Raw genomic sequence first — 23,962 nt, forward strand, 5'->3', positions numbered from 1 at the left:
AGACCTTTAAATAGTTATATGTGTGGCATGTTGCTATAGTGGGTAGAAATAAATTTATACTTGAGAAATTCATTGCCTGTGCCCACAGACAAGTTAGGCAATTAAAAAGAGAAATAGCGAAACCTGAATTTATGTTGTACTTTTTATGTCCTTTGCAGAATATCCCAGATCATTGTGCAACCAATTAAGTAGTTTTTGAAGAGCAGTTACTGTTTCATTGCAAGAGTTATAGCAAATAATTTCTGTATAATAAGCTTCCACAAATGACCATATGACAATGACGTAGATAATCAAATATCATGGTTTTCTGGACATCTTCCCTGCCCCTGTCATGGAATTTTGATATCCACCTGGGAGAATAGATAGGGTCATGGTATCACACCCATCATTATATGAAGGTACTTTTGACAGAGGAGTATGCTTTCATTGTAGCCCTGGGGTAACCATCTGGTGGGTGTTCATGTCTCTGCAATGGCTCTTGAAGTCACACTCTTATGATTCCAATTTAAGAGTGCTGCCAACTGACAAAGCTGAAAAAGAAACTTTTTCAATGGAGATAAATGAGGGGAAAAGAAACATTATTTAGATTTATCAAGAATACAAGTTATCAAGAATAGAGGGGGAGAAAAGAAAGCAGGAGAGGTCCTGCTGACTCCCAACTCTTCCCTGCTGTTCCATATGATTGTGGCCAATCAACTGCTCCTATGTACCAGATCTCCCAAGTCAACAATTATCCCCCACACCCACCCCATAAATGGAAAGTTTGTCCGCCTCCACTTTAAATACTTCTAGTGTTCTTGTCCCTACAAATCCCTGGGATGAAGTATTCCAGAGTTTCATTGCACTCTGCAAAAGAAAAGTCAGTACAGTGTTTGATTACATCTATGACAATTGATTATCTTACACTTTAGTATGTTTACATAGACCCTCAAAAGACTTTAAAGAAGCCTGTTCCTACTTGTTCTTCCTGTTACTAATGAAAAAAGCACTTCATTTAGAAAAAATGACTGCTTTAGATTAATTTTATGACTGAGAGTGTGAACTATCTTTTCAGGCTCCAGTGTTGTGCCCACAATTAGTTTATTTAGTTAAAGGAAGTTCTTAAGATGCAGAACCTTCTGAAGTATTCAAATATAAAATAATGTGGATACTAGAAAGCTGAAATAAAAGCAGAAAATGCTGGAAGTACTCAGCAGGCCAGGCAGCATGAATAGAAGAAGAATGAGAATTTCACGTCAATGACCAGTTCTGCTGAAAATTCATTGATTTGTATTGCTGATTCTCTCTCCACAAATTCTGCCTAACCTGCTGAACATTTTTGTGTTAGCTAAGTTTATTTTCTAAATTAATATTTGTTCAGATCATTGATGAGAGGACAAGTGCAATGCTTCACATTAGAACGCATTAAATTCCATCTGCCATTTCTCAGCCCATTTTTTCAGCTGGTTCAGATCCCACTGCAAGCTCTCGTAGTCTTCCTTGTTCTCCACTACACATCCAAACTTGGTATCATCCGCAAGTTTCCTGATCCAGTTATCTAGATCGTTGATATAGATGACCAATTACAATGGATTCAGCACTGATCTCTGTGGCACTCAACTAATCACAGACCTCCAATCAGAGAGGAAGCCATCTACTACCACTTGCTGGCTTCTCCCACAAAGCAAATGTCTAATCCAATTTACTACTCATCTTGAATGCCAAGCGATCGAAACATCCTGACCAACCTGCCATGCAGGACCTTGTGAAATGCCTTGCTAAAGTCCATGTAGACAACATCCACTGCTTTGTCTTCATCAGGTTTCTTGGTAACTTCCTTGAAAATCTTTATAAGATTGGTTAGACATGACCTGCCATGCACAAAGCCATGCTGACCATCCTAATCAGTCCCTGTCTATCCAAATGCTCATATAGCTAGTCTCTTTGAATATTTTCCAATAGCTTTGCCTATACTGATGTCAGTCTCACAGGCCTATAATTTCCTAGTTTAATGTTAGAGGCTTTCTTAAACAACAGAACAAAACTAACTATCCTCCAATCCTGCAGTATCTCAGCTGTTGCTAAGGATGATTTAAATATCTCTGCTAGGACCCTTGAAATTTCAGCACTTGTTCCCATAAAGCTGAGGTAACACATTATCAGGCCCTAGGTATTTTTCCATCCAAATTTGCCTCAGGACAGCAAACACCTCGTCCTCTGTAATCTGTATAGGGTCCATGATTTCGCTGCCACTTTGCTACACCTCTATAGACTCTGTGTCTGTTTCCCAAGTAAATACAGACACAAAAAATCAAGTTCAGATTCCCCCCATCTCTCTTGGCTCCACACATAGACTGTGATTCTGATCTTCTGTCACTTGGAGTCCTTTTGCTTTTTACCTATCCATAGAATCCTTTAGGATTCTCCCTCACCTTATCTGCTATCAAAATCTCATGCTTTCTTTTAGCCCTCCTGATTTCCTTTTTAAGTGTTCTGTGCATCTCTTACACTCAATAAGCACCTCATTTGTTCCTCCCTGCCTATACCTGCTAAGCATCTCCTTTTTTTTTAACCAGGACCTCAATATTTCTTGAAAATCATGGTTTTCTAAACCTGATATCTTTACATTTTATTATGACAGGCACAGACAAGCTTAGTACTCTCAAAATTTCACTTTTGAAGGCCTCCCACTTACTAAGTACACCTTTGCCAGAAGACAGCCTGTCTCAGTCCGCACTTGCCAGATCCTTCCTTATACATTAAAAATGGCATTTCTCCAATTTAGAATCTCAACCCTCGACCAGACCTATCTTTCTCCATAACTATGTTGAAATGAATGGCATTCTGATCACTAGATGTGATGTGTTCCCCTACTCAACCTTCTGCCACATGCTTTCACTCATTCCTTAGCAGGAGATCAAGTATTGCACACTCTTTCATTGGGACTTATGAATACTGATTAATCAAACTTTCCTGAACACATTTGACAAAATATATCACATCTAGTCATTTTACAATATGGTAATCCCAGTCAATGTGTGGAAAGTTAAAATCAACGGCTTTTAATTGTAACCAATTGAATTGTTTTTAATTGAATTGAATTGAATTGAATTTTAATTGAATTGTAACCAACCTTGTGTTTCTTGCAACAGTCTGTGATTTCTCTGCAAATTTGTCCCTCCAAATCCTGCAGACTGTTGGTGGTCAATAATACAGTACAATTAACATACTCAGATCATTCTTATTTCCTCAATTCCAACCATAAAGCTTCACAACTGTCTTGACTGAGCACTGCCGTGACATTTTCCTTGACTAGTGACAGAGAACCTCCCACTTTAATGGTAGGGCACTGAGGTGTGCAGTAGACAAAGGGATCTGGAAACACAGGTCCATAATTCATTGAAAGTGGTGACACAGTAGATAGGGTCATAAACAATAAACATAAAGGCACATTGGCCTTCATAAATTATTGATTACAGGGTATGGGATGATATGTTGAAGTTGTATAAGATGTTGGTGAGGCCTAATTTGGAGTATCATGTGCAGTTTTTGTTACCAACCTACAGTTAAGGTGTAAATAAGATTGAAAGAGTACAGAGAAAATTTACAAGGATGTTCTGAAGACTGGAGGACCTGAATTATAAAGAAAGATTGAATAGGTTAAGACTTTATTCCTTAGAACGTAGAAGATTGAGGGGAGATTTGATAGAGGGAAATGGAAGCAGGCTTTTTCTACTGACATCAGGTTGATCTAGAACTAGAGGTCATGGGTTAAGAGTGAAAGATGAAGTGTTTAAGGGGAACATAGGGGAAACTTCTTCTCTAGAGGGTGGTGAGAGTGTGGAACAAGCCACCAGTGTAAGTAGTGCTTGAGAGCTCAATTTCAAAGTTTAAAAGAAGTTTGGTACATGGATGGGAGGGGTATGGAGCGCTGAGGTCCACATGCAGGTTGATGGGACTAAGCAGTTTAATGGGTCAGCACATACTAGATGGGCCATAGGGCCTGATTCTGCACTGTATTTTTTGGTGACTCTATGACATCCCATGTGGTAAAATTAAACAAATTGTGCTGATGTTAATACAGTTGCTACTCTCCTAGCACAATCTAAGGCTGATTTAATCGTGACATGTAAACTTACTATCAAAAGAGAAGAGTGAGAACAAGTTCCAGGAAATAAGCGGGAAGCAGGGTTGATGGGATTGTTCCGAGGGACATCTTTCTATGATGGGTCTCTTTCTATGATGTAAGTAAATACGAGACAGATCATTATTGAAAAGTCTATGAAAGTTCTTGGTCACAAAGTGGCAAATTATTGTTTTTGCCCTATGTCTTAGCCAACACCATGGTTGTGACATACATAGTTCAGGTTCTTCAAACTACGCCAAAGGATTGATTCTGGGAGCTGCAAGTTATTCCTGATCATTCAATCTGCACAGACAGTAGAGACAATAGCTTGACAGTATTTGAAGTTTGGTTTCATTGGCTTTAAAAAACTTGGATCTTAGATGGAGAAAGTAATGCACAGCCACAGCAATGTTGGGGTTTGGGTATTTGTGTTCAGTTTTTCCCCTGTGAAACTCTAATCATAGAGTTATTTTGCATAGAAAAAGCTCTTCTGTGAGTTCTTCATTTCGGTCAACTGTATTCCCAACTCTTTTCTCATAGCCCAGCAAATTATTCTCTTTTAAATGTTTATCAGTTATCTTTGTACTGTTTCTTTCTGTTTCCACCATCACTATTTTTGTGGGAAAGTATATTTCCTCACATAGGCTTTTCTCCTTTTGCCAAAATGTCCATGTCCATCAGATGATTAGTTATTTGCAAATGAGAACAGATTCCCTCAAAAAGATGTTAGCTGAATATGTGTGAAGCAAGCATTTATTAATCTAGCACTTTCCTTCTGTTCAACAACAACTCAATATTACTGTCAGTGTCACCAGAACCTTCTTCACCAAACATCGGTTGGGGTTTAGCCAGAACTCTTTGGCTTTAGCTCTTTTCTCACAGCATTGATCCAGTTAAAGGCATGAGCATTAATTACCAGAGAAGTAGACAATGTTATCAGAAAATCATTTGGCAGAAAAGAATGCAAAAAATTGACTTTGGGAAAATCTTCAAGCTATGGTAATTCAATCATCAAGGAAAACCTAGAGGTGTAGGACATCTTTGAAATTAAGGAAATCTATTATTTAAAGATGAATAGTTATTAGGAGAAAATGTTTCTAATCAAGGCAAGATAACTTTGGTAAAGTGCAAGAATGGATTAGAAGTAAATCATAAAGTAGTTCAATGTTTGAAACTCATGGCAATTCTATGAAATGGAAAGAGAGGACCAGAACATTATTTTTGTACCATAGGACAACATGCCTATAGAACCACAGTGGGGATTAGCAGTTTGGGTTAACACCTGTGGTATACCAGACAACAAATTTTGTAAGTTATAAAACAACAGAAAATGCTGAAAACACTTGGGTTAGACTAAATGTGCAGAGAGAGAACCAGACTGTACATTTCAGATCAGAGACCTATTATTAGAAAAAAAAGTTATGACAGCTTCATTATGCCATCTATCAAGTAAATATTGCAAAGGTAATTTATCATAGCCCACAAATAATGCAAGTTGTTTCAGCACAAATTGGAGTTAGCAGTGGTGCTGTTATTTGTGCACCACAGTCAATGGCATTTAGTCAACTTCAATCATTGTACTGTAAGATCTTATTTCACCAACAGTACAGAAAAGATCTGATGAATTCTTACCAGAAGTAAACCAGAGATTAACGCATGCCTAATTTTTGTACTTCAGAGAATCTGTTTGGCTTACCCCTCTCCATTAAGCTAAAGAGTGTAAATCTCTGTACTAAACGAAGCTCAGATCCATTCTTCTGAAGCAAATTAAAACAGCATGCTGAAACGTGGGCAGAAAACTGTGCTACCTGTGAACTAGATGCATCACAATTATTGGTTATATTATGCCATGTTTGTTTTATATAAAAATGCACGTCAGAAATCCAATCATGGATGTCACTGCCTCTGCAGCAGAAATAATTTGACATAAAAATTGTACCTGTTACCAAACAAATAAAATTACCCAAAAGATATTTCACTGCACTGATTGGCCTGGCGCATTCAGGAAAATGTGCAATATTAAGTGTAACCTTTGTCACTTAAGGACATATTTACAGACCTACTAATTAATGAGAATGGTGGTGTCTGTGCACAACAACATACCAATTAAATAAAAGCATGCATGTGGGAGATGGCTTTAACTGCTGAATTCACATTGCAGCAAGTGAGAACGAACAATGCTCATGCTTAGAGAACAGCGCATACAACAACAGATCAATACCTAGTGCTAGGGTGGGGGGGGGGGGTGTCATTGCTCTAAAGAAAATAGATCCACACTTTACACTTCCTCCTGCTTTAGAATTATGCAGCATAAAGCTTTATATGTATAAAATATTCAGTTTCCCTCTCATAAATCCATATTCCAAATAAACATACTTTCACAATAACAGTCCAGAACTAACTTCACAGTTCTAAGAGATCAGTCTTTTGGGCAGTGCCCTGTTTCTTTCAGGATAACGCCTCTGGACCTGTGGAGTGGCCTCAGGTTTGGTAGGTGTCTTGTCTAAGACAACATTCTTGGCTTCCAGTTTCACTCTGCTGTCAGGGACATCATCTCTGAGAGTCAAGTCTGGTGACTGTAATGTGTCCATCTTGTTGGATACAGTTGACTCAGGTGTGTTCCTCGGTTGAGCATCAGGTATCTGGTCCACATGACGTCTCCATATCTGGTCTTCAACATCCACTGTGTACATCAGTGGTCCAGTTCTTGTAGCTACCCTACTTGATGTCCATTTGTCTTCTTGGTAGTCACGTTCCTGTCCAATCTAGAAGCTCCTTGCTGCTTCCCTTGGCAAATAGCTGAACTGTTTATTCTGAACTTCCCTCCATAGATCTGGTTTCAGGAGGTCTATGTGAGACCTGAGGAGGGCTAGGACACTGGTGACCCCTGTTTCCATCTAAGGGGTCCGTGTGGACATAGTGGACGATTAGAAATACCTGGGGATACGAATGGACAATAAACTGGACTGTTCAAAGAACACTGAGGCTGTCTACAAGAAGAGTCAGAGCCGTCTCTGTTTCCTGAGGAGACTGAGGTCCTTTAACATCTGCCGGACGATGCTGAGGATGTTCTACGAGTCTGTGGTGCCCAGTGCTATCATGTTTGCTGTTGTTTGCTGGGGCAGCAGGTTGAGGGTAGCAGACACCAACAGAATCAACAAACTCATTCGTAAGGCCAGTGATGTTGTGGGGGTGGAACTGGACTCTCTGACGGTGGTGTCTGAAAAGAGGATGCTGTCCAAGTTGCATGCCATCTTGGACAATGTCTCCCATCCACTCCATAATGTACTGGTTAGGCCCAGGAGTACATTCAGCCAGAGACTCATTTCACCAAGATGCAACACTGAGCGTCATAGGAAGTCATTCCTGCCTGTGGCCATCAAACGTTCCAACTCCTCCCTCGGAGTGTCAGACACCCTGAGCCAATAGGCTGGTCCTGGACTTATTTCCACTTGGCATGATTCACTTACTATTGTCTAATTATTTATGGTTTTATATTGCTATATTTCTTCACAATTCTTGGTTGGCGCAGCTGTAACGAAACCCAATTTCCCTCGAGATCAATAAGGTATGTCTGTCTGTCTGTATCTCAGATTCCTGCTCATGAGCAGCATTGCAGGTGTTTGATTTGTCATCGCATGAACAGAGTTCTAACATACCAAAAAGAAGTTGTCCACCTTGTGCTGTAGAGAATGTTCTCCTTGTCCATCACTTTAATGGACTTCTTGAATGTTTGAATAATCCTTTCAGCTAACCCATTCATTGCTGGGTGGCAAGGAGCTGATTTGAAATGTCTGATGCCTTTTTTCTTCATGAACAGCTAGAATTCTTCTGATGCGGATTGTGGTCGGTTGTCACTCACAATATGTTCTGGTAAGCCATTTCTGGTGAAGATAGTCCTCAGGGCGGAGACTGGCTTTGCTGAGGTGGTTGACATCATAGGTGTAATCTCCGGCCACTTCCGATGAGCATTCACAGCAATCAGAAATGTGGAGTTCATGAACGGCCAACAAAGTCAATATGTACTCTTTGCCATGGTGTTGACGGCCTCTCCCATGGGTGTAATGGTGTCTGTGGGGTGCATTTTGAACTTTCTGACATCCTAAACAGCTTTTGGCTAAATTTTGGATCTGTTTATCTATTCCCTTCTCAAACACCTCCTCATTAACATTAAGCAGCTGTGCCAGTCTCTGGTTAGTGCTACCTTTTGGGCTGCCATTGCCCGTTGATGCCACACTGAGAGCTTTGACTGAGTGCCCATCTAGTTGGATTTCTCTCAACCATTCACACCTGAAAAATGCTGGACCTCCACTTTTCAATGCTTAAAGCACTAACTGCTGTGTTTGGCCTTAATACATTTTCAGTTTCTTTGAGAGGCACTTTTTAGCCTTTTTAAATCTTTAGCATCACTGAGGTCTTCTCTAATAGTATCTCAGGAAACAGTCTGTGGTAGCCAGCCTCTGGAATTATGGACAAATCTGACCTTGTATCCAGCTCCATTTTCAGTTTTACACCAAACACATCTATTGTGACCCAGGTGATTTTGCGATCTGCTTCAGTTATACAATGCAGTTCTAGGCACGATGGTTCATCTTTGTCAGACTCTGTGATGCCTGATTCTGTTTCACATTTGATTACTTTATGCATTTGTTTAGATTTGTTTTTACTCAGTTGTGTTATTTGTCTGCCTTGCAGATTCTCTCTATGTGACCTTGTCGGTGACCCTTTCTGAAGACTTTTACTCTGAACCAAGTCACTTGCAACATTGGAGGATTTACCACATCACTAACATTTTTGGCTTTTTGTACCATTCAGGGACATTCTAACCTTTTCCATGGTTCTTCTGCATCCTTTGCTGCAGTCTCTAACAATATTGGAATGGTCAATGTCCATTCTCAGGTTAGGTCTCTTTCCAACAGTAGCCTCGTTTGAGTGCTTTGGCTGCACACCATATACCACCCTGTCCCTTATTGCATCAGAAAGTCCATATCTAAAGTCACAGTAATGGATAATTTTGCTTAGTTCTGCAATGTATTCAGAAGTGCTTTCATCTTTTGACTGGTTCCTTTTGTAAAATCTGAATCACTCAGCTATTGCCAGCAGTTTAGGGCTCAAGTGATTTAGTAAAATAGTAACAATTTCATCAAACATCTTGCGTGTTGGCTTTGCAGAGGCTGCTAGGTTGTGTAAGAGATTGTGTGTCCTTGCACCCATTAGGCTAAGTAGTGCAGGGGCTTTCTTTTGCTTCTCCACATTGTTTGCATTACAATACCATTCAACCTTCTCGATATACTTCAGTGGTGCTATCAAATTCATCAACTTTCCCAACTGAAAACCTCACCACGTTATTTTCACTTTAAGGTCAGCACTTTTCACTGTTACTCACGGGTCCTTCAACTTTCTCGTGCTGTTTTGTCCCATGACTGTCAGTGAAATTTGTGATATTTTCTGACATTCAAGTTTGTACTCCTTGCCAATTTGTTGTGTCTGTGCACAATTACATACCAATTAAGTAAAAGCTCACACACAGGAGATGGCTTTAACTGGTGTATTCACATTGCAGCAAGAGAGAGAGAGTAAGCACAAGGTGCATGCAAAGACAACAGAACAATACGTAGTGCTAAAGGGTGCGGATCATTCTTCTAAAAAACTAGATCCATACTTTACAAGAAGTAGATCTGTCAACGAGGAACCTATTGAAAAGAACATACCATTTCATTTGAGAGATATAAATGAGAATATTAATAAGATAAAAAAATAAATAAATTGTATGTCAGGTGACAATTTATTTTGAAATTGCATGAAAATGGGATTACATCATTTAGGAACTGAAACTTACATTTTCAATCAAGCAGAGCAAAATATTGACTAGTTGGATTGGTGTTTTGGTTGTCCATCGTTTCTGGCGATGACATTTGTTCAGTTCATCATTCTGAGGTGGTTCTACAGTCAGATTCTAGAAAGGCACAGATGTTGACAGTAAGGGCAGGTAAACTGCCAAGCTGCTGTTGGGGCAGTCGATGTGGCCATTTTGCTCCTCTCTTAAGCAGCAGTCAGGTCTGCAATAGGATTGGATATTTAGATATCTGTAATTTTAAACAAGGTTTTTTGAATAAATACAGAGAAATATACTATTTCTGCTGTGAGTCTGTAAACACCTTTTAGGTCTTAGTCTCATTTTCCTTCAATAATGGATTATGACTGGAAATAAAACATAATGTCTGTGTTCTTTCACTAATCTCATGAGCAAGGAACTGAACTGACCCCTCACTTGTAACGGCGCATCATGACTTTATCCCAAAGAGCTTCCCTGGCTGGTTGGATGGACCTGAACAGATGATTGTTTGAACACAGAGCAGTCAGTAACATGACACAATGCTTGCTAAGATAGCAGTCTTAAAACATTAGTCACCACCTTCTCAGCCAGAACAAAAGACAGTTGCAATCTTCATTAACTTTTCTATGTTTATCTGCAGGAAATATTTGAACATGCCCTTCCCTTTTTTTATAGATGAAGTGGAAGTTAAAGTTGGAGAATATAATGCTGTAGCAGACTCCCTGGAGCTTATTAATGACACTCTGAGGTTTCAAGGTAGGATGTGTTTATAAGTGAGAAATTTATTGATAATATTTTGGAATTCTGGTCCTTTATCCTGACTAAAGTGCACAAGCTCTGAATCACTGTCTCATGATTAAGAACTTGCACACTATCTTAATCAAACTCTATTCGCCATTTGTCTGCATATCGTACACTAATCCATCTATGTTACGTTTATAGAATTCCCTCAATCCAGTCAGTTTCTTATAACTATACTTCTGGGGCCTTGTAAGAGAAAAATCTTTCCATTCTGCCCTCTTCTTAAGTAACTGCAAGTGATCATTTCTGAAGTAGGCCCATGTACCTCGACACACAATGGCATAGTTCACTGCCATAAATAGCTGCTGAGGGCCAACATTCTGGCCTCTGGCCACCATTGTGCTCTGAATACACACCAAAATTAATCGAATAAATGGTCCTCACATTGCAAGAAAATTACCCCTCAGTAGGATGTAGGCAAATGCAGTGCCTGACAAGTAGTGACAAATGAAGATCATTTTGCCATTTTCATAGTGTTTGCTTGTTTTTAAAATAATTGAACTGTAAACCTTTTAAAGATAATTGAATAATTAATTCTTGGCTCTTTGTCAGTCTAGTGTTGAATAGATCAAGACAGTTTGAGCTTTTTGATGCTGATTCATGCTGTGTGATTTACAATGCTGTCCGCGCAACTTGTATTTTATTTATAATACCACTGCTTTTCTATTTGATAATTTAATAGGCTGGCCAAAGCAGGTTAACCAAAATAACAGTAGGATACCACATCATCTTAAATTGAAACTTCTGTTCCTGCTTTTAGGTGTTGAACCTCCGAAGGACAGGACCATCATCCAGCCACAACTGCGCAAGATTTCCCTGCCACTCTACTGCATTCTTTCTGCTCTAACCATCGTGGGAATGTTCATGTCCAGTGCTTTCCTCTTCTTCAATATCAAAAATCGAAATCAAAAGTAAGGCTTGTTCTAATTACCTCTTGACTTTAAAGCTCAATACTTAAGGAAAACAAATTATTAGATAGAAGTTAAAAGGCATTGATCACACCAAGAATTTAGATAACAACAAAAAACCCCAAACATTACTTGGACGATAACAATCTCTTTGCATGAGTTGATGATTTCAGTTGTAATGCTGATCAGTGTTTTTTAGTTATATCATGAGGCTCATGAGATTAGTTTTATTCAGCTTCTAGTCTATATATATATATATATATATATACACCAGGGGAAATCAGTACATTGTTGCCAAGGGCTCTCCACGTAACTGGCAGTGGCTGGTATTTATGCTAAAAAATTAACTATTGTCTTAGATTTGTTGTATATCTATGAAGTGATACTGGCTGAACAAATAAATGGACCAATCACTATCATGTTCAAACTGCCATCAATCATGATGAAAGTTATTCTGTGCTGCTTAGTGATGTTTTCAGGACTAACTCAAAAAGCTAAATAGCACAGAAGCTGCCCCTTCAGCCATCACATCCATCAAAGTCAAAGTTAGAGTAAAATTTATTACCCAAGTATGTATACGTTACCATATACTACCTTGAGATTAAGCTCCTTGTAGACATTCACAGAAATTTTTTAAAAAAGAATTTACAAAAAGACTATACATAAACAAAGACTAACAAAAATCAATGTGCAAAAGAAGCCTAATTGTACAAACTGAACGCGAGTTGTAAAGTCCTTAAAAGTGAGTCTGTGATTGCAGAAGTGCAAAGTTATAGTGGGTGAAGTAATCCATTCTGGTTCAGGAGTTTGATGGTTGCAGAGTAATGCCTGCTCCTGAACCTGGTGGTGTGGAACCTAAGGCTTCTGTACCTCCTGCCCAATGGCAGCAATGAGAAGAGAGCATGACTTGGATGCTGGGACATTGGTGTTAGATGCTGCTTTTTTATGGCAGCGCTCCATGTAAATGTGCTCAATAGTGGGACAAGCTTTGCCTGTGATAGACTGTGTATCTACCACTTTCTATACACTTTTCCATTCCTGGACATTGCTGTTTCCATACTAGGCAATGATGTAACCAGTTAGGATATTCTCCACTGTGTGTCTGTAGAAGTTTGTCCAAGATTTTGTTGGCATGTGGTGTCTATGCAAATTTCTAGAAGAGTAGAAGTGTTGTCATCATTCTCTGTGATAGTACTTCCGTGCTGGTCCGAGATCAGATCCTCTAATATGATAATGCCAAGGAATTTAAAGCCACTGACTCTCTCTGCATCCATTTCCCTAATGAGGACTTGCTCAAAGACATCCAGCTTCTTCCTTCTGTAGTCGATAATCAGCTGTTTGGTTTTGCTAAGTGAGAGGTTGTTGTTGTGGCACTCTTCAACAGGCTTTTTAATCTCTCTCCTCTATGCCGATTCATCGCCACCTTTGATTTGACCAACAATATTGGTGTCATCAGCAAACTTATATATGCCATTGGAGCTGTACCTAACCACTCTATCACAGGTATAAAGTGAGTAAAGAGGAGGCTAAGTGCACAGCCTTGTGGTGCACCAGTTCTAATGGTAATTTTGGAGATGTTGTTACCATTCCATACTGATTAGGGTCTGCTAGTGAGGGCATCGAGGATCCAGTTACATAGGGAAGTATCATGGCCCAGGATTTGGAGCTTAACATTGAGTTCCAAGGGGATGATAGTGTTGAATGCTGAGCTGGATTCTTAACATTAAGTTCCTTGGCATTGTCATATCAGAGGATCTGTCCTGGCACCAGCACATAAATGCTATCACAAAGAAGGCACATCAGCACCTCTACTTAATTAAAAGTCTGCATTGATTCAGTATGTCACCAAAAATGTTGACAAACTTCTATAGATGCACGATGGAGAGTATCTTAACTGATTGCATCATGATCTAGTATGGAAGCACCAATGCCCACATTCTAATCTCAACACAAAATGTAGCTCCATTGGGCAGGTTTTCTTCTCAAGAACACTTTAATAAATTAGCCTCACACAATACAATAGATGAGTTTTTAATTTACTATGGGTAAAGCCCTCCCCACCATTGAGCACATCAACAAAGAGTGCTATCACAGGGATGCAGAATCCTTCATCAGGAACCCCCACCATTCAGGGCATGCTCTCCTCTCACTGCTGCTATTGTTAAGCAGGTACAAGAGCCTCGGGACCCACACCACCAGGTTCAGGATCAGTTATTACCCTTCAACCATTAAGCTCTTGAACCAGAAGGGATAACTTCACTCAACTTCACTTGCCACATTACAGATCTGTTCCCACAACCTATGGTCTCACTTTTAAGGACTCTTCATCTCATGTTCTTAATATTTATTGTTGGTTTATTTATTATTATTTTTTTCTTTTGTATTTTCAAAGCTTGTTATCTTTTGTATGTTGGCTGTTTGTCCCCCTGGTGGATGCAGTCTTTCATTGATTCTAATAAGTTTATTGGATTTATTGAGAATGTCTGTAAGGAAATGAATTTCAGGGTTGTACACGTTGACATATATGTGCTTGAATAATAAATTTAATCTGAACTTTAATATGTGAAGACCCACCACTGAAATTGACTAATTTCCAATAAGGAGCTTCTATGCCATATTTGAAGTGCTTGCTTTGCGGTTTAGTTTTGACCTCCTAACACTGAATGTGGCTATTGCTGGATATCAATGAATGATTCTTTTTGGAAAAAAAATAGATTGTTGAACATTATCAGTTCTTGATCTTCACTAGCTGAGAACAATAAAGTAAAACATTAGTACTACAGCAATTCATAATGACATTGTGACTGCTTTGGAACAGAACCATGGTCAGCAAAAATGATGAATAATTGATCCATCTCAGCTTCCTCTTGATACCTTCGCCATCCTTTCGTTCCATTTGATACCAAGAAATGGCTGAGGACATTGTATATAGAAGCACTACATTCCGGGACTAGCTGCCTGTTTGGTCAAGCTGTTCATGTGGAAAATTGTCCAGATTTGTCCCATTCATAAAAAGCAGGACATATCTCATCATGCTAATTATCACCCAAATGGTCCAACCTCAATCATTAGCAAAATGATAGAAGCTATCATTGGCTGTATCAACAGTCAGCATGTGCCCACCAGTAGCCTACTCACTGATTCCCATTTTGGCTTTCACCAGGGCTACTTAGCTCTCGATATCATTAGTCCTCGATACAAACTTGGACCAGAGAAATGAATTCCTGAAGCGGTATAAGGTAGCATCAAGTTAGCATTTATCCAGATATGTCATCAAAGCACTCTGGTAAAACTGAAGTCAATCAACATCAGACCCTTAAGAAAACACTCATTGCCTGGATTTCTACCTCACGTAGGTTGAGAATGTAAGAGGTCAATCATCCCAGCCCCAGGACGTGCATGAGAATGGGTCCAGTCATCTTTAACTACTTCACCAATGACTTTTCTTCCATCTAATGAGCCGAAGTGTACAGACCTCAGTGAACTGTTCAATTCATTTGAAAATACTCAGACAATAAAACAGTCCAAGCCTACGTGCAACAAAACCTAGAAACCATTCGGGCAAAGGCTGAAAACTAGTCACACGTCAAATGTACCTATCTCCAACAAGGGTATCTCTCACCCCCTATCATTGACATTCTCTCTTTTATCACTATCACTGACCTTTCCCCCGTGAGGGACGCAGGTGGTCACCATTGATCAGCCAAACGGATGCCATTGTTAGCCGGTCAGAAAATGGATGCCCTGAGGTCAGTGACTCACCTCCTGACACTTCAAGGCTTTTCCATCATCTATGAGGCACGTCAGAAGTAAAATGGAATAATCTGTCATTTGCCTGGATAAGTACAGTTCCAACAACATGACCTTAACAACCGGACCAAAGCACTTTACTTGATTATACTCATCCACCACCCTAGGAACTCATTTCCTGCAGCGGCAACACAGAGAATCTGTACGTGCAGCGCCTACAGAATACATTGTTGTTATTCACCTAGTGCTGCCTCAGCATCTCCTAGACATTCAAATTCAACCATATAGGACAATAACAGCAAGGTCATGCTAACACCACCACCTGCAGACTCCTCTTCAAGTTGTACTCTTTCCTGATAGGGAAATAAAACACAGGTCCTTCATTGTCAGTGAACTCAACAGTTCCATCTCAGTTGGAAGGTGCTGAGATAAGCTGTTAGATAGGCTACAGTAAGATTTCTGGGCCTACTTCCCTTAGAATAATTTCCAGAAAAAAATATAGTTAAGAAAAATTGGGTTTTAAATTAAACAATGGGACAGGTCCATGAAATGTCATCATATATGTCAAATAGGCACACAAACATGACAGTGAAATCCTTTGACAGATAACAAGTTCTGTTCTGGGGAAAATCTTGGTAGAATTTGTTGATGAAATGTGCAGTACGGTGTCCAAAGACATGGAAAGTTTTCAAGATTTACAAGTTTCTTTTTATCGTTTTGTCTCTTGCTGAACAATGGTTGTCAGAAGCTTATTTAGGTATCATTTATCATCATGATTTCCAAGAAGCGTAGCCATGTTTAGAAGTGCCGTTCTGTTTCCAAAAGGCTCTTTGTTTTCTTTTGGCCAGTTAGGTTATAATAAATTTACTTCTTTAGACAAATAGATTTTATTTTCTAAAATTCTGTGAGATGGCCCATGGATTATAATCATTGGCTCAATTTCTCATCTTGCAAGCTCGAAGAGCTTATTTCAAACACTTGCATGCGTATCTGTTTAAGAATTGGGTGGTTAAATAGTGGTTGTCATTCTGGGATTTATGTGCACCAAAGACTACTCTTACAAATAAAAACAAGGAGTAATATTATTAAAACTAATAACTGTTAACTGTCTGTTTCTTTCTTAGGTTGATAAAGATGTCCAGTCCCTACATGAACAACCTTATTATTCTAGGGGGAATGCTATCTTATGCATCCATCTTCCTCTTTGGCCTTGATGGATCGTTTGTTAAGCCCAACACATTTGAGACTCTGTGTACAGTAAGTACATGCACTGATTTGTATTTCTGTGGACAACAGTTCCTTAGTTCACTGTGTGTGGAGCAGGGTCACATTAGTTGCCCACCACTGGTTGTTCTGTGAAGATGAGAGGCCTTCAGTGGTTCATTTTCAAGTAAGTTAAAGAAAAGCTAAATCTCAGTCCCATCGTGTACAATGTATAATAATTGTTTTGTGGGTTTATGAATGGCAAAGTATTTGTCAAAGTCTGAAGATGTACACCAAGCCTGTTTTAAAGTCTTGTTGTTTAGAAGAGATTCAATTTATCTTGTGAATTTTCAGTGAATCTGCAGCATCTTTATTTAAGTCACTGTAGTATTGTTGACCTTCATGTTTTCTGTGAGAAAATAACTTGCAGCAAATTGAGACTTACGTCTGGAGACTGTAATATTTCAGACCAAATTCCTACTCCGTGTGATTAGTTGATATTTCAGTACATTTACAGATATTAAGTAAAAGAAGTTGGTCTATCAATAGTTTCAATATAGTCCTTTCATTTGTTTTATGGATGGTGAAATAGCCCACAGCCATAGGTATACATGGTCGTCTAACAATTAGCAACACACTATTGCGATGTCAGCAATCAGGGATAACTTTCCACTGCTGTCTGAAAGGAGCTTGTATCTTCTCCCCATGACCATATGGGTTTCCTCCAGGTGCTCCAGTTTCATTCCACATTCCAAGCATATACATAGCATTGTTTACTTTCACCATCCATAAACCAAATGAAAGGACTATATTGAAACTATATATGGGTTAGGGTTAGTATAGTGTGGGCATGCTATGTTATCACCAGGATAGGAACACTTGCGGGCTGCCCCAAGAACATCTTCATGTTATGTTGGCTGTTAACACAAACAACACATTTCACTGTGTGTTTCAATGTATATGTGACAAATAAAGCTAATCTTTAATCTTTATGTACTATCCACAGTAAAAGGTTAGAATGATTGAGTGTCAGAGAGTGAGATTTTTGTCTCCGCTCAGTGTAACAGCAATATCAGTATGCTGGTTGCTCTGTAATAGAAGAACCACATACCATCACCTCTCCCCATCTCATTCGCCCACCCATGTACCTTTCTTAAATATATAACACATTCTTTGTCAAATTTGGTTGGCTGTTCATAATTTGATTGCAGTAAGTCTCCTCAGCCTTGTGAAATTCGTAGACAATGATACAAAGACAAATGTATTAGGAGAACTGGACAATCTGAATCATTCAGTACCAACAGTGGAATGAAGCGGGACTTCATACTGGCTCCCGAAAACATTAACATTTACTTTCAATTTCTTTTAAAACAAGCATTCTATGATGCTCAAGGAAGTGACTACTTCAGCACTAGATTGTTGAAGACATGATTAATGGCCCACAGTTCATTGCTAAGATGAAGGATAACATCATTAGAGATTTGTTTGCAGATGCTGTACCATTATGGTGCAAAATGTTGTATAACTAAGCTCTCTAAGTCATGCAGAATCTTTGTGTTAGCAGTAAGCTTAAAGATGATGTATCATGCACCAGGACTCTCCTGAATCAGATCCAGATACTATTTATTAGTTTTGTCTCCCGCTCTTTACAATAAACCACAATATTAATTTTAATAATGAACTCAACAGTAAAATTGACAATGCAGTTTGATTCTTTGGTCCCTCGCAAGCAAAACTTAAAATAGTTACAAATTAAAGCGTGAATTTGTACTTATGAGATAGCTTTTATCCATTTTTCCATGTGACTCAGAAATATGGGCAGCTAATGTCAAATATAAACCAGAAGATTAAGTAGCTTTCAACTAATTTGCCTGTGCAACATTCTTCAAGGAAGATGACAGGACTGATGATGAAAGTGCAAGAGTTCAACTACACTGGTTTGTCATTTTAACATGGAAAAGGAAAAGCATCAGAGGATCCTGAAGAACCTGGTGTATTCTGAAAGAACAGCAGACTGCTGCACAAATTTTGAGACGCTGCTGAAATGATGTATTATCCTACACAATCCTCCCGGAAGATTGGAGTGCTGAGTATTGCCGTAATTTGCAGTCAGTCTGCAGATGAAGAAGGGTGCTGAGAGGTGGAGCAGGTCAAGTTTTGTCGTAACTCCATCACATAGATTAAGGGTTTGTTATTTACCTCAAGAGCTTCAATCAAGCCTTTCCCATGGTCAGAGTCCCAACTACTGCAAAACTCCTATGTTGCTATGGTGCTATAATAGTATTTCCAAATAACCAAATGTGGACAATACTTAATATGTGTTTGGTCTTAGAAGTACAGATATAATTGTCAAAAATATCAGCACTTTTATTGTAATTTTCTTACTTAGAAAAGCTGCTTACAGCTTTCCTAGAAAGTGACTATTTTAGAATGGGATTATTGAAGTCTCAGAATTGTATTAAAACTTTGTAAGTAAGAATGGGAAGTGAAGCCTTCTGAGCATTCTATATTACAGCCAACATTTGTTGAACATATCCTACTACTTTAACTCTTCAGGAAGCAGGTTGTAATTAACTTGTGAATTAACTCATTGTGTCATGTTTCATGGTACAAAGAGATCACACATTGTATTAAGAGTTTAATGGAGTTGACTCTATTTTGCAAGTTGTTTTGGAATTGCTTCTTAACTAGGGAAACACTTTTGGCTTAAGTTTTTGTGACAAAACCCAGAACAGAAAGAAAATGAACTACATTAACAAATGATAAATAAAGATAAAGAAGTAAAGAAGCTAATCACCTTTGTTAATCACCTTTAATTCAAAACAGAGTTAAATTGGTTTTCTTTTTGGCCAGACTCTATATCATTACACTTACATTTCAATGGATGTATGAAATGAAACACTGGTTGAGCACCTCTTATCCAAAGTGCTTGGGACCAGAAGTATTTTGGATTTCAGACTTTTTCAGATTTTGGAATACAGTGTTTACATCTATATAATGAGATATCTTGGAATGGGACCCAAGTCTACACATGAAATCCATTTACATTGCATATACAACTTATCTACATACCCTGAACAACAACACACACAAAATGCTGGTGGAACACAGCAGGCTAGGCAGCATCTATAGGGAGAAGCACTGTCGACGTTTCTGAAGGGTCTCGGCCTGAAATGTCGACATTGCTTTTCCCTATAGATGCTGCCTAGCCTGCTGTGTTCCACCAGCATTTTGTGTGTGTTGTTGTTTGAATTTCTAGCATCTGCAGATTTCCTCGTGTTTACATACCCTAAAGGTAGTTTTATTTAATATTTTAAATAATTTTGCGCATGAAACAATGATGTGTACTTTGAACCTCGGCTGCGCAGGTAGACAGTCAGTGGCTGTTTAGCATCGCCATCATTCCTGACTCTAAGTTTATGTGCTATAGGTAAGCAGTCTTTGCCTTACCCTTACATATTGTACATACTGATGTAGCCATTCAGCATGTTAGTTAGATTTTCATCAGCGACAATCTTGCCAAATTCATCAATGAATTTCATTGCTACTTCGTCATCAGTAGACACTTTATCACCACAAGCCTTTAAAAATTTAATGCCACGCTGCTTTTTCTTAAATCACTACAACCAGCCTGCTGACTATCCACAATTACCTTCAATTTTCAGTTCATTGTGGTCGATCTTTGCTTGATTCATGATCGGCATACCATTAAGCAAAGTACTGCGTGTTCACTCTGACGCTTACAAATTCACTCTTAGTGCACAATGAGGTGTTCATTCTCACTTTATGTATTGCTTTTTCTATTTTTCATTAACTTCTCTTCACTACATATGTGAGGTCACTTCTCAGAACTACCTGTGGTGTGCAGACACCAGTGCACTGGCTGGGAACTTTCCCAGCACTTTGTGGAATTTTCCATTTGTGATGTCATGTCAGCGCTCAAAAAAATTCAGATTTTGTAAGTTTTCAGAGTTGGAATTTCGCATAAAGGGTGCTCAACCTGTACCTGTTTCTAATTAAGTTAACATCCCTTTAATTTTGGCAGTGGCCAGCCTTTCCATGGTTCTGTGATTTGTTCAGATTTTATATCAGTAAAAAAATTTATTAATGTGATCTTCTTCTCAATAAAATCTCGGAACAGTAAACAATTTAGATAATTCAGAGTAGATGTTAATATCCCATCCAACCATATGTGTCATATTCACAGATACGACTTTGGTAATAAAATCTATCAATATATGCAATAAGGTTACTTAGTATAAGGTGTGTTCTAAACCCCTGCAACATATCTAGTTCTATTTCTATATAACTGATGCAGTAGAGCCTCAGTAAAATTGCTGAAGACACATGAGGGGAAAAATGATAACGGAGCTTGGAAACAATTTCTGATAACCTTCTCAAGTTAATTTAATTCCACACAAATCTGCCACTTTTTCTATTTAAGATTGCACAGTTGGAGAAGGTCAGCATTTTCATTGTTATAATGTTTGCTCCTGAAGTAGCTATGCCTTGAGTTCTTGAAAGTGAGAGAAATTCATCCACTAGCGGATGGAATGGTGTACCTACATTTGATTTACTAACAAAACAGTCACATCTCCCCCACCGCTAAAAGCGTGTGGCATGCTGGTGGAGTAATCCACAGGTCACAAGGCCAAATCCCACATGGCAAACTGTGAGTTCAGTGGAACCATTTGTAATCATGCACACAAAAATAACTGGAAAAAAGTACTGCTTGTTTGTCATTAACTGGTTCAGGTGAGAGTAACTACCATTTTCATTGGGTGCCTTTCCACTTGACTCCTGTCCTTAGATGTGATGTTGTTTCTGAGTGCAGAACGAAAACGCCTGATTACCTGAGACCATGAAACGCACTGGCTCAAATGAGCTGCAGTTGCCAGCTCACATTAATCTGAGCTGCAAGAGGAGCACTGGCTGAGTTGAACCATACAACCGCAAGGAACACAATTATAGCAGGTCCTCGTGGCATTTTTTTAGAGGCCCCAGCCATAGAACATCCTGACAGACTTCGCTCCCAGCTGTCTCCCATCAGAGCTGCCTTTTCTGTCAAATCAGATCATTACAAGGATTGTAAGTGTCTGACACTCAAAGACAACTAAGAAGTATTAAGATGCTTTCAATATTTAAGCATTAATTATTTTAAATTATTTTAAATCCATTCAAATATTAAGAAATAGCTTAAATAATTTTAGAAGTAAGTGAATGCCGAAGAAGTGAATTGATTTTACTCCCTGATGGTATTGGGTTTGTTGATTGCAAACTTCAAAACTGAAACAAAGACCTTAAGCCCTATCTGATATCCCTGTAGATAGCTAGGGGTACTCTCACTAAAGGGAGGTTATTCTGTAATTACCCAATCTTCAAAGACTAATTCACTTTCCTGCTATTCTCCATGGTGAGTTTAGCAGCCAATTCCCACTATTTGAGTGGTGTTGGGGGGGGGGGGGGGGTTCCCCTTCCTACCAAGTAGGAGATTCCTCCAGTCAACAAAGTAGTGTAAACACAGTTCATTTATTTTCTGTTATACTCGTTTAACTTCAAACAAAGTTCATAAAACTCTCAGGGGATTTTTATTTTATTAAATATTTCCAAATTACAAATCAGTTCAAAAATACAAAGTATTTCCAAAACACAGATATAATTCTTAAAAGACATGTCCCCAAGCTACAGATGAACTAGTTGTCTGTCGCAGGAAGGGAAAGCAGGGGATTGAATTCTAATTCACCCCATGTTTCTGGCATGCTTCTTAATGTTCCAAAGCCATTTCTAATAACCCTAAACGTCTCTTCTACATTTATACTATATTTTTGCCACTTGGGTGACTTCACACGCATGTGATATTCTTTCTGATACTTTTTAATACAAGTGGTCTAAAAGCTTTGGGAGACAAAGTTCCCAGGTACCCACAATAAATGTTGTGAAGCCGACTCCATGTGTGCACAAATCTTCTAACTTAATAAATGATCAGTAATTGATATGCTCAGTGATTTTATTACTCTAGTCTGCAAGCTTACAACTTAGCCAGCTTTGTCTGTTTTGAAACAAGACAAATTAAATAACCTATTGTTTTATACTGCACCTCTTGAACAGTAGCCACCATAAGACTATAAGGTATAGGAGCAGAATTAGGCCATTTGACCCATTGAGTCTGCCCCACCATTTCTTCAGGGCTGAGCGAATATTCCTCTCAGCTCCAATCTCTTATCTTCTCCCTGTATCCCTTCGTGGCTTGACCAATCAAGAATCTATCAACCTCTGCCTTAAATGTACATAAACACTTGGCCCTCACAGCTGCCCATGGAAAAGAATTCCACAGATTCACCAAACTCTGTGTAAAGAAGTTTCTCATCATCTCCATTCTAAAAAGATACCCCCCTATTCTGTGGCTGTGGCCTCCAGTCCTAGACTCCTCTACCGTAGGAAACATCCTCTCCATATCGATTCTATCAAGGCCTTTCATCATTCAATGAGGTCACCCCTTATTCTTCTGAATTCTAGTGAATGCAGCCCTAGAATCATCAGATGCTTTTCATATGACAAGCCGTTCAATTCAGGAATCATTTTTGTGAACCTCCTTTGAACCATCTCCAGTTTCAGCACATCCTTTCCAAGATAAGGGGCCCAAACCTGCACCCAATACTCCAAGTGAGGCCTCATCAATCCTTTATAAAATCTTGCTTTTATATTCTAGTCCTCTTGAAATGAATGCTAACATTGCATTGCCTTCTTCACCATTGACTCAACCTGCAAATTACCGCTTAGGGAATCCAGCACAAGGTCTGCCAATTCTCTTTGCACCTCAGTTTTTTTTTGTATTTTCTCTCCATTTAGAAAATAGTCAACCCTCTCATTTCCTCTACCAAATGATATGACCATACACTTCTCAACACTGTATTCCATCTGCCATTTCTTTACCCATTCTCCTAATCTGTCTAAGTCCTTGTGTCACCTCTTTACTTCCTCAAAGCTACCTGCCCCTCCAACTAGCTTTGTATCATCTGCAAGCTTTGCAACAAAACCATCAATTCCATCATCCAAGTCATTGACATATAATGTAAAAAGAATCGGTCCCAACACAGACCCCTGTGGAACACACTAGTCACCGGCAGCCAACAAGAAAAGGTTCCCTTTACTCCCACTCCTTGCCTTCTGCCAATCAGCCACTGCTTTATCCATGCCAGAATCTTGTTTTCTTGTTAAGCAGTCTGATCTGTGGCTCTTGTTAAAGGCCTTCTGAAAATCCAAGTACACAACATCAAGCAATTCTCCTGCTTGTTATTTCTTGAAAGATTTCCAGCGGATTTGTCCGGCAAGATTTTCCCTTGAGGAAACCATGCTGAC

The 23,962-nt window shown here is 39.0% G+C and overlaps 1 protein-coding gene across 1 annotated transcript in view; it reads left to right on the top strand.

Annotated features, from left to right (window-relative positions):
* The window catches only part of gabbr2 (gamma-aminobutyric acid (GABA) B receptor, 2), a 973,371-nt gene that overhangs the window by 781,028 nt on the left and 168,381 nt on the right, over positions 1-23,962 (top strand). Inside the window, exons 9-11 of the mRNA XM_059972542.1 lie at positions 10,617-10,697; positions 11,503-11,653; positions 16,525-16,657. Of these exons, the coding sequence (XP_059828525.1) occupies positions 10,617-10,697; positions 11,503-11,653; positions 16,525-16,657 (365 nt within the window). The remainder of the gene's footprint in view (positions 1-10,616; positions 10,698-11,502; positions 11,654-16,524; positions 16,658-23,962) is intronic.

Source organism: Hypanus sabinus, chromosome 6, assembly GCF_030144855.1.
Source record: "Hypanus sabinus isolate sHypSab1 chromosome 6, sHypSab1.hap1, whole genome shotgun sequence".
NCBI lineage: Eukaryota > Metazoa > Chordata > Chondrichthyes > Myliobatiformes > Dasyatidae > Hypanus > Hypanus sabinus.